We start from the raw sequence: 11,631 nt of genomic DNA, 5'->3' as shown, positions 1-11,631 counted from the left end.
GAATAGGTACTTGAATCTTTGACTCAACCGATTGTTCAAAACGCTGAGTTATTCAGTAATAAAAACGGTGTGAGATGCGCTATGGTTCTGCTGTGATCTTTGTTTGGAACTATTTTCGCTGCTGAAATCAGCCAAAATCTAAAATGTAAGTGACTTAATATGAATTACTTGTTTATTGAACTGTCAAATGAAATGTGTCACATTTTGAACAGTGGTGGTAACGTTACTCTATTACTCACTATCCATCGCCACTTACACTAAATTAATGCAGAATCATTCTCGCGTTTTGGCGATTTCCTAGTTATTTTTTGACATTATGGGAGTAAAAGTCCCGGATGTCCGACCTCGAGAATAATGTTGAAAATAAACATTAAACAGTAACATGCATAATAAATGCAGCTGCAGTCACAACCTTACGTAGGCTACACCTTGCAGAATCTGCACGTTAGTAATTTTAACAAGATCATACAAATGTCCGACCGTGTGTGTGTGTGTGTGTGTGTGTGTGTGTGTGTGTAACGTTAACACTAACAACGGGTGAAAAATGACAAGAACTCAATTTCAACAGTACACATTTCCATACATCAAAATATAAATGCTGATATGTTTGTATCATTTTATTATATTTACATAATGAGTAGGCTAAACAAAATATAAACATTCTTCAGAAAAAGTTCAGAACAAGCCATGCCTCGGTTGCGGATTAACAGTGACGTCATAATGAAGCCCCGTCATGCGCGTGGAACTATACAACAGTTAGAAAAAGCGCTTCACTGTTCTCGGTTTTCTCACTGATAATTCTGCAGTTTTCCTAGTGCAATTATCATGGCTCTTAAAAGAAAAATGAGTTCTGGCAGCGCTCAGGTGTACGAGTCCCATCAAATTACACCCCCAACACCCAGCACTAATGCGGCTGGGTACTATCAGTCCGTTACTGTTGGTGGGGGAAATGAGATGGCGAAGAGAAAAAGGAGGAGGAGTGAGAGTTTTGACGAGGGGCCGGAGAGAAAGAGGAGAAGGAATGAGAGTTGTAATGAGGAGCAGGAGAGAAAGAGGGGGAGGAAGGAGAGTTTTGATGAGGGACCGGAGAGAAAGAGGAGGAGGAAGGAGAGTTTTGATGAGGGACCGGAGAGAAAGAGGAGGAGGAAGGAGAGTTTTGACGAGGGGCCAGAGAGAAAAAGGAGGAGGAAGGAGAGTTTTGATGAGGGACCGGAGAGAAAGAGGAGGAGGAAGGAGAGTTTTGACGAGGGGCCAGAGAGAAAAAGGAGGAGGAAGGAGAGTTTTGACGAGGGCCCAGAGAGAAAAAGGAGGAGGAAGGAGAGTTTTGACGAGGGGCCAGAGAGAAAAAGGAGGAGGAAGGAGAGTTTTGACGAGGGACCGGAGAGAAAGAGGAGGAGGAAGGAGAGTTTTGACGAGGGGCCAGAGAGAAAGAGGAGGAGGAAGGAGAGTTTTGACGAGGGGCCAGAGAGAAAAAGGAGGAGGAAGGAGAGTTTTGACGAGGGGTCAGAGAGAAAAAGGAGGAGGAAGGAGAGTTTTGACGAGGGGCCAGAGAGAAAAAGGAGGAGGAAGGAGAGTTTTGACGAGGGGTCAGAGAGAAAGAGGAGGAAGGAGAGTTTTGACGAGGGGCCAGAGAGAAAGAGGAGGAGGAAGGAGAGTTTTGACAAGGGGCCAGAGAGAAAGAGGAGGAGGATGGAGAGTTTTGATGAGGAGCAGGAGAGAAAAAGGAAGGAGAGTTTTGACGAGGGACCAGAGAGAAAGAGGAGGAGGAAGGAGAGTTTTGACGAGGGGCCGGAGAGAAAAAGGAGAATGAATGAGCATTTTGATAAGGAGCAGGAGAGAAAGAACAGGAGGAAAAAGAGATTTGATGAGGGGCAGGAGAGAAAGAGGAGGAGGAATGAGAGATTTGATGAGGGACAGGAGAGGAAGAGGATGAAGAATGAGCACTTTGATGAGGAGCAGGATAAAAAGAAGAGGAGGAATGAGAGATTTGATGAGGGGCAGGAGAGAAAGAGGAAGGATAGTTTTGAGAAGCTGCCATCTCTTAACTTCTTCAGGCCAGGTCAGGGTCAGCAAGTGGAGGACCAGTCTGAAGTCCTTACCTCTAAACATCTGCAATTTCAAACCCCTCCAGCTCAAATCCACCACAGACCCGTCAGTCCAGCATCAGTTGGCAACAAAGTGGACTTGACAGTTGAGGGTGAGTTTACTGCTATAATCTCAAAGATTACACACTTTTCAGTGCTAAAGTTTCATGTTAATTTACGGAAAATAAAGCATTGCCACCTCAGAATCATAACAGTATAACAGACACACACACACACACACACAAGCATATATATATATATAATCAGCGTTTCCTGTGCTGTTTTTAAGCAGTGGCACTTCAATGTGAAAAAATGTCACTTAAACTTGTGATTTATATATCATCCAGATAGCCTACGTAAAATAATAAAACTTCTCTTCTCTATGTAGGCTATGTAGTAAAGATAGTAGACTAGCTTTTACAAGCTCAGAGACATTTTTTTAAGCTTTTGATGTGTTTAATATATACAATGTAATGATTCGGTGCCCTGGATAAGTGAATATTGACATTTTGTTTATCTTTTTTTATTAATTTTTAAACAGTATAGATGATTTTTGTGTTAACGCTGCTGTTTTGCATATTCATTCATCCAAATGTGTATGATAGATCCCATAAATCCATATGAATTATGCATGGATGCTTGCTTTGGTGTTGCCACCGCTCGTAGTCCTCATGCCACCCTATAAATATTTTTCAAACTATTAATTATGTATCTTTTAATAGAGGACATTTTGAGCCAATATGAAATCAGCAGAATGCTTCGCCAAGGAAGATTCGCCACTGTCTACGAAGGTAGGCGCTTGGAGGATGGCCTTGAGGTGGCGGTAAAAATTTCCAGAAAGCAGAGGAACATGGAATACATCACCATTGTATGTAGACTACGCTTCCAATGTTTTTTCACATTGTTAAACTTAAAACATATAAACAATATAGGTATGGACTAAAAGTCTAACAATCATTAAAATGATCTGTCTTCTAGCCTGGTCATCCCGCACCCATTCCAATTGAGGTAGGTCTATTAATTCTTGTTAATAAGGGCCCCAACACTCCAGAGATCATTCAACTGCTGGACTGGCAAGATCAGCTTGACCGCTACATCATGGTCTTGGAACGCCCCTTACCTTGCGAAGATCTGATGGATTTTTTGGATCGTCACAAAGACACCTTTAGTGAGGACATAGCCAAGTTTATAATGCTGCAGACACTGTGCGCCGCTTACACGTGCTGTGTCCGCGGAGTTCTTCACTGCGACATTAAGATGGAGAACCTGCTGATCAATCCAGAAACATTCGAGGTCAAACTGATCGACATCGGATGTGGGGATCTCCTGAAGGAATCTGCTTATGATCGATTCTGTGGTATGTATTATGACTCAAACCTGTAGTTTAGGACTTCAATTCTAGTGACAAGCTAAAGTATATCCTAACCAGACAAGACGCTCTAAAGGGACTTCTAGTTTTCCCTCTAAAGAGATTGTTCACCCGAAAAAGGAAAATTCTGTCATTATTTACTCACCCTTATGTTGTTCCAAACCTGTACAAAAGACACACAAGAAGATATGTTGAAGAATGTTGGTAACCAGACAGCTGACGGTAGCCATTGATATGACATCCATAGTATTTTTTTCCCTACTATGGAAGTCAAAGGCTACCGTCGGCTGTCTGGTTACCAACATTCTTCAACATATCGTCTTGTGTGTTCAATAGAAGAAAGAAACTCATACAGTATTAACATAAGGCTAAGTAAATGATGACATAATTTAAATTTTTCGGTAAACTATTAACCCATTGTCAGTGGAAACTTCTCGTCTCGCACCTGGTTTGGAAATGTCACCAGTCCTAAATTGATGCACCAATGTTTTTTAATCAAATAAAACCATTTTTGTTGCATGCTAATGGATACATTGAAAACATGCAGTAGTATTTCATGCTTACTCATCAGACAAAATGTATTTTCTTCCGGCACAGATGATTATTGCCCGCCTGAGTTCAAAACTGAGGGCAGGTACCATGGGAATCCTGCAACTGTGTGGTCACTGGGAATTTTTCTATTCAGATTGATGTGTAGACGATTCCCAGAAAGCAATGATCTGGAGTTGATTGATGACAACATCTGGCTTGAGCCTGGCGTTTCAGAAGGTGAGATGGTATCAAAGAGACAAATTGTTATTCTGAATCATACTAAACAGAACAAAGAAAAAAGACGCGAAAAGTAACACCTGAGCCAAATGGCTATAAAGATGGGCTTGTTGGTAATGCAGGAATTTTTCCGGAATTTTTTACCTTACAGATTAGCGTGGTCAAATCTTACAGTTTATTATTACAAAGACAGCAGGTGTAAAGTTTAAGGTTATAATCTGACTCTCTCATCCCTCTCTCTCTCACCCATTGTTCTTAACAGAATGCTTCCATCTGATTCGATCCCTGCTTCAGCAGGACCCAAGCCGGCGGATTAGTTTGGAGAAAATTATTTTCCACAGATGGTTTAAGGTACTAAGCCTATATTATCAGCTACAAATTACTTTAAATGTTGAGTCCTTTTTTTTTTTTTTTGCATTTGTTTTCATATGTTGTTTATCTGTTGTGGCATAAGAAAAAATCTGAAGTCAAATCTCTTCAGTTTATGTTGACAATAACCCTGTATTTCTTTCTGCTTTTTTTTGTACCATCAGTACGACAGTGTTAGTGAGGGAAATGATCAGGAGAGAAAGAGTAGTTTTGAGAAGCTGCCATCTTTTTATTCCTCTGACACATTAGCCAGCCCAGGTCAGCTTCAGCAAGTGCAGGACCAGACTATTGAGAGAAGCACTGATGGTAAATCAAATGAACATGTTATGAGACATGTAACTGGTAACTGGTTTTGTTAACTACATCTCTGTGCTTCAAAAACACTTTAAACTAAATATGGGCACCCATTATTGAAGAATAGGGGTATTTCCTGTAAAAATCCAGAAAAAATCCACACCTTCACACGTTATTTCAAAACGCAATTGATTAAAGTTTAATTAAGAGCAGGATCAGATTTGTATTCCATGACTTCTGTTCAATCTTTAAACACAGATGAAAACACATGGACAACTGTTACCACCAGCAAGAAGAGAAAACGGAGTTCTCACAGCTCTCAAATGTACGACTGCCATCAAAGTACACCACCAACGGATGAGGGGCCTGAGAGAAAGCGAAGGAGGACGAATAGTGTTGAGATGGCGTCCGAGCTCTCTTTCTGTGACCCGAAAGGCAGCTCGGATCAGGGTCAGGCTCAGCATATGGAGGATGAGGCTGCTGTGCCTATATACGAGAGACATGCTGAAGGTAAATCAGATAACCTCGCCATTAGAATCTGTAACTGTTTTTTTGCTCTGTACAACAAAAACTTGACATAACCTTTCAGCTAGATATGAGTATCCATTAATTGAGGCTTAATTAACCCTAAGCCTAATCATTAATGCCCCTAACTGAAGAATCATCATAATGTGTGAGTATGAAGGATTTCATTATTATTTAATTTAATTATGTTTTTGTTTAATATTTCCTGCATTATATCAAAATGTAGTGGAAGATAGTTTTCAGGAGCCTCATTTTAGTGGCCTTGAAGTCCAGCTGCCTGCATATCCGCAAAACATTTTGAGCCAGTATCAGTTTGGCAGAATACTTGGTCATGGAGGATTCGGCACTGTCTATGAAGGGAGACGCCTGGAGGATGGCCTTGAGGTATCATTATTTACATACAATATTAGTGTATATTATGTCCACTTTCAGTGCACTTGTTTTGACAAATGTTTTGTTTTGTTGATCAGGTGGCAGTAAAAATAGCCAGAAAGCCGAGGAATATGCAGTACATTGCCATTGTAAGTAGACCACTCCAAGTTTTTTTCACATTTTAAAATTTAATACATGTAAACAATTTGTTCAAGACTGGGCTAAATCTTTATTTGGGAAAATAAACCCCATCTAACAATCATAAAAATTATCTATCTTCTAGCCTGGTCATCCCGCACCCCTTCCATTAGAGGTCGGCCTGTTAATCCTGGTTAATTGGGACCCTAAAGTTCCACAGATCGTTCAGCTGCTGGACTGGCAGGACCAGCCTGACTACTACATCATGGTTTTGGAGCGCCCCTCACCCTGCGCAGATCTGTGTAACTACATTAGCCTCTTTAGAGGAACTCTCAATGAATTTGTAGCACGACTTGTCATGTGGCAGGTAACGCACGCCGCTAACGTGTGCAGTGCCCGTGGAGTTCTCCACCGTGACATTAAGATGGAGAACCTGCTGATCAATCCAGAAACATTCGAGATTAAACTGATTGACTTCGGATGCGGGGATCTCCTGAAGGAATCTGCATATAATGAATTCTCTGGTATGTATTAAGACTTAAACCTGTAGTTTAGGACTTAAACTGTAGCATATCCTATAAATATATTTCAAGCTTACTCATCAGACACAATGTCTTTCCTTCAGGCACAGAAGATTATTGCCCCCCTGAGTTCAGAACAGAGGGCAGGTACCATGGGAATCCTGCAACTGTGTGGTCACTGGGAGTCCTTTTATTCAGAATGGTGTGTGGACACTTTCCAGAACCCATCGAACTTCTGGCGATTTATACGGGCATTTGGAATCAGCCTGGCTTGTCACACGGTAAGATGGCATTCATCACAAAAAGATAAAACTTGAGCCAGGAATTCTGGAAGTTCTGAACTTACAGTTTAGAATCTTAAATCGTACAGCTTATTACAAAGATAGCAAATGTAATGTTCAAGGTTGTAATCTGACTCTCCCGTCTCTCTTTCTCTCTCATCGATCTGCACAGAATGCTGCCATCTGATTCAGTGTCTCCTGCAGCAGGACCCAAGCCGGCGGATTAGTTTGGAGGAAATCCTGCCCCATTCATGGTTTCAGGTACTGAGCCTATGATTGTTGGTAATGCAGGAATTTTACTAATGGCTTTGAAGAAATATTCACATTTTGACTCCCTATTATTATGCATTTGTTTTTATATGGCGTATATTTATTGTTTGTGACACAATTCTGAAGTCAAATCTCTTCTAAATGTAACGTATGTAGACAATAACTCTGATTTCTGTATTTTGTTTCAGGCCATCCTATAAGAAAAAAAGAAACAGGAAAATGTAAACAGCAACATTGATCAAGCCAGAAAGAGTCAGGATCAAACTGATTGACTTCGGATGCTGGGATGTCCAAATGGAATCTGCTTGTAATCAATTTTGTGGTATGTATTATAACTGTCAGAAAACACAGACTCGCAGAAGTAGTGAGAAACAATAACAAACGTTTATTCATTCAGGTATATGGCAAGGTAAGTAAATTGCAGCTAAACAACAACCATGAAGATGATGAGGATGAAGCTTAAACAGTCCAATAGAGGTACGGTGCACCACACGCACACTTCACACCAATGAGTCGCTGAGTAGCTGAATTAAGAATATGTTTCTTCTTACAGGGACTGGGAGAACACTTGAAGAACTATCCCACTGTTTTGAATCACATAACACCAAATATTTGTTTCGCATGCTAATAGATACAGTGAAAACTTGTTTACAATTTTGAATCGTAATCTCTCTCTCTCATTGTTCTGCACAGAATGCTGCCATCTGATTCAGTGTCTCCTGCAGCAGGACCCAAGCCGGCGGATTGGTTTGGAGGAAATCCTGCCCCCTTCATGGGTTCAGGTACTGAGCCTAAAATCAGCTGCTAATGGCGTTGAAGAAATATTCACATTTTGACTACCTATTTTTTGTGCATTTGTTTTTATGTTGTTTGTTTATTGTGACAAGAATGGTGGTAGAATCTTGGATCGATTGCTCCTGTCTGCCTTTGATCGATTGCTCCTGTCTGCCTTGCTGCTGGTCTGCGTCTGTAAGCTCTGGATAGTTTTCTGTTTGAAATCTCTATTTACTATCATCCCTTGCTGTTCTTATTTGCTCAATTTAAAGGAACACTCCACCGTTTTTTTATATTAAACTATGTTATTCCCTTAACTAAGACGAGTTAATACATACCTCTCTTGTCTCAGTGCGTGCACTCAATCGCTCTGGCGCGCGGTGACACTTTGATAGCACTTAGCTTACCCCAGTTCATTCATTAGGATCCAAACAGAGATGAAGTTAGGAGTGACCAAACACCTGCATATTTTCCCAATTTAAATACAGTTACACGAGTAGTTACACGACCAAGTATGGTGACACAAAATAAAACGTGGCGCTTTTCTAAGCAGGTAAAATGGATAACTATAATGTATGGCGGAATAGCACTTGGGAGCACTTCGACTCGGCTCAGTAATATCATCACTCCTGAAAAATCCTCTCCCTCTCTTTCACTCTCTTTCAGGAGTGATGATATTACTGGGCCGAGTCGAAGTGCTCCCAAATGCTATTCCGCCATACATTATAGTTATCCATTTTACCCGCTTTTAAAGTTTTAAAATTGTATTTTGTGTCACCATACTTGGTCGTGTAACTGTATTTAAATAGAGAAAACGTGGAGGTGTTTGGTCGCTTCTAACTTCATCTCTGTTTGGATCCTAATGAATGAACTGGGCTAAGCTAAGTGCTATCAAATTGTCGCACGCCAGAGCGATTCACTGAGACGAGAGAGGTATGTATCAACAATAACATAGTTTAATATGAAAAAACGGTGGAGTGTTCCTTTAACTTATTCATCAATCTGACATTACATTAATCTGACATCGCTAGCTTTTATATAAATCATTATTGCTAGCACAATACGCTAGTATCTCGCTAGCCTGTTAACCTGCCATCTGTGCTTGCCGTCTTTTTTTAAAAAAGGCGCTCGCACCTTTTACAAGTTTATCAAGCAACTAAGGTAAGTAGAATCAGTCAACAAACACGGTGAGTAATGTCTTCTCCTGTTATTTTCACTTGCACTTCGTGTCACATATATAGTATAGCATTCTCTGTCAGCATTGAAGGATTTACATGTGATAATTGCAGGAAAACAGTCAGGCTGACGGAGAAGATTCCAGAACTAAAGACACGCATCCAAACTTTAATCGAGGATAGTAAGAGTGCAAGTGCTTTAGATACTGCTTTGGATGCGAATAGCTTAGTGAACTCTGTACATTGTTCAGTTCCGGCTGTAGAGCCCGTGCAGCAGGGCAACTGGGTGACCGTGAGACGCTGTAGTCGGTGGACAAAAAAATGCTCTTCCGTTCCGATAACAACATTAAACAGGTTCTCCCCTCTCAGTGAAACACCCACTGAGAATCCTGTTGAATGTGCCCTAGTTATTTGCGATTCTATTACACAGAACTTGAAAATAGAGACACCAGCCACGATAGTCACATGTTTGCCAGGCGCTCTGCCTGACATCAAAGCAAATTTAAAAGTGCTGGCTAATGCTAATCGTAAATTCTCTAAGATTATTATTGACGTCGGCACTAATGATGTTCGACATCGCCAGTCGGAGATCACTAAAATTACGTTAAAGAGGTGTGTGAACTCGCAAGTATGATGTCAGGCACTGGGCCCCTTCCTGTTCGCAGGAGTGATGAGATACTTAGTAGACTGCTCACTCAATATCTGGCTGTCTAAGTGATGTCCGCAAAATAATATAGAATTCATAGACAATTGGAAGAGTTTTTGGAGCAGACCTGACCTGTTGAAAAAAGATGGTATTCATCCCTCCTGGGATGGTGCTGCTCTTCTCTCTTGTAATTTGGCACATAGGGCCCTATTTTAACGATCTGAAACGCAAGTGTCAAAGCGCAAGTAACTTTGTGGGTGGGTCTCGGGCGCTGTTGCTATTTTCCCGGCGGGATAAATGCCTCTTACGCCCGGCGCAAATCTAAAAGGGGTTGGTCTAAAGTAGCTTCATTATTCATAGGTGTGGTTAGGGCGTAACGTGAAATAAACCAATCAGAGCGTCCTCTCACATTCCCTTTAAGAGCAGGCGCGCTTGTTTCATGGCGGATCGCTATTATAACGGCGGATTTGCCAGGCGCACGCCAGGAGCGGTTCACAGCCGAGGAGACCGACGGTCTCGTCAGGGCCGTAAAACACAGAGAAGTGACATTGGGGATGATGGGAGAAACCCACCCAAATTAGCTTCGGTTAAACAGGCGTATAATTTGGGTAAATGTGTAGCCTAATCTAGATTTTTTTCACATCTTCACGGACACAACAATGATTTCCCTCGTGTGTTAATATTTTTCCTTGTAATAATGTATGATTTGCAAAAATGAAAACTGCTGCGTCTGTTAATATTAGAGAATCAAAGTGGATGCGCGTTGTTCACACGCTACATTATGGCCAAGCATGGGCCCTTAAAATAAGTGCAACGATTGAGGGAGCAGGCTACACAGTGAACTATGAGAAAACGCTACTTAAGCTCCGTTGCTTTCTTCGAGAAAACGCTACTTAAGCTCCGCTACTTTCTTTGAGAAAACGCTACTTAAGCTCCGCTGCTTTCTTCGACCCTCTCTGTCTCTGGTACTGCGCTGTGCTCACTCAGTGTGCAGTGTGAGAGGGGGAGTAGCCATTTAGTATGCAGTGTGAGTGGCCACTCAGTGTGCTGTGTGAGAGGGGGAGTGGCCACTCAGTGTTCTGTGTGAGAGGGAGAGAACCGGGAACACTTCCCATTAATCTTGATATACTTGTTACATCATAAGAAGGATGGCGTCTACGCTAATATTAGTCTCTCTGTTTATGCCAAGGTTTACCGCAGTCCGCTGGATCCAGGCCGTATCCGGATCTGATGAAGGACCTGCGCCTGGACACGACGACAACGCAGTCCTGAAGTGTCAACTAGTCTCTCCCCTGTGAAGGCCTCGTTCCCTTCCCTTCCCTTTACCTCTGTACAGATAAAACGTTGTCGGGATAATTCCGGTTCATGTGGCTACGTGGAAGCGATGAAAAATTCTGTATTATACATTTTTCAAAGCTAGCGGCCCCTAAATTAATAACTAATGCTCGTTGTGACGGAAGTGAATCAATCAAAAACTAACTTTAGCTGGACAATAACTGCTGTAAAGCCAAAACAATCTCTGTTACTTTAATTTCCTATTATCACTGTAAAGCTGCTTTGAAACAAGGCTTTTTCCACTTTAGAAACATTGCTAAGCTACGTAATATGCTATCAGTTTCTGATGCAGAAAAGCTAGTTCATGCATTCATGACCTCGAGACTAGATTACTGTAATGCTCTATTAGCTGGTTGTCCTGCATCCTCCGTAAACAAGCTACAGTTAGTCTAAAATGCAGCTGCTAGAGTTCTTACTAGATCAAGAAAATATGATCATATAACACCGATCTTATCATCACTACATTGGTTACCTATAAAGTTCCGTATTAATTATAAGGTATTGTTACTGACTTATAAAGCCCTAAACGGCTTAGCTCCAGTCTATTTAACATATCTTTTATCGCCCTATAATCCATCTCACTCTTTAAGATCGCTAAATTCGAGGCTTTTGGTTATACCTAGGATATCTAAGTCCACCAAAGGAGGGAGAGCATTTTCACATTAGCTCCAAAACTCTGGAATAGCCTTCCTGATACTGTTCGTTGCTCA

General features: G+C 41.4%; 1 protein-coding gene across 3 annotated transcripts; it reads left to right on the top strand.

The window, feature by feature from the left end:
* Positions 1-8,155, top strand: LOC306990407 (serine/threonine-protein kinase pim-1-like). 3 transcript variants are annotated; one of them, XM_079597202.1, is made up of 10 exons: positions 4,827-4,896; positions 5,143-5,394; positions 5,636-5,793; positions 5,880-5,930; positions 6,065-6,443; positions 6,545-6,721; positions 6,894-6,982; positions 7,180-7,313; positions 7,685-7,773; positions 7,879-8,155. In XM_079597202.1, exons 2-8 carry the CDS (start codon positions 5,208-5,210, stop codon positions 7,189-7,191), a joined length of 1,053 nt encoding a protein of 350 aa, XP_079453328.1. In that variant the 5' UTR covers positions 4,827-4,896; positions 5,143-5,207; the 3' UTR covers positions 7,192-7,313; positions 7,685-7,773; positions 7,879-8,155. The 3 variants fall into 3 exon arrangements, with proteins under 3 accessions (XP_079453326.1, XP_079453328.1, XP_079453327.1); XM_079597200.1 differs by lacking the exons at positions 4,827-4,896; positions 6,065-6,443; positions 6,545-6,721; ... (2 more) ...; positions 7,685-7,773; positions 7,879-8,155 and adding exons at positions 1-145; positions 2,132-2,197; positions 2,807-2,952; ... (1 more) ...; positions 4,051-4,221; positions 4,484-4,572; XM_079597201.1 differs by having other exon boundaries at positions 7,180-7,773.
* The last annotated feature ends 3,476 nt before the right edge of the window (positions 8,156-11,631 follow it).

Source organism: Phoxinus phoxinus, assembly GCF_949152265.1.
Source record: "Phoxinus phoxinus genome assembly, chromosome: 22".
NCBI classification, from domain to species: Eukaryota; Metazoa; Chordata; class Actinopteri; order Cypriniformes; family Leuciscidae; genus Phoxinus; species Phoxinus phoxinus.
This window is presented reverse-complemented; position numbering and strand designations above follow the sequence as displayed.

Coding starts and splice junctions, on each gene's coding strand:
- LOC306990407 (XM_079597200.1), top strand. CDS start 2,839: ATGCTTCGCCAAGGAAGATTCGCCACTGTCTACGAAGGTAGGCGCTTG. Junction 2,953..3,062: donor ACATGGAATACATCACCATT/GTATGTAGACTA, acceptor TCTGTCTTCTAG/CCTGGTCATCCCGCACCCAT. Junction 4,222..4,483: donor TGAGCCTGGCGTTTCAGAAG/GTGAGATGGTAT, acceptor TGTTCTTAACAG/AATGCTTCCATCTGATTCGA.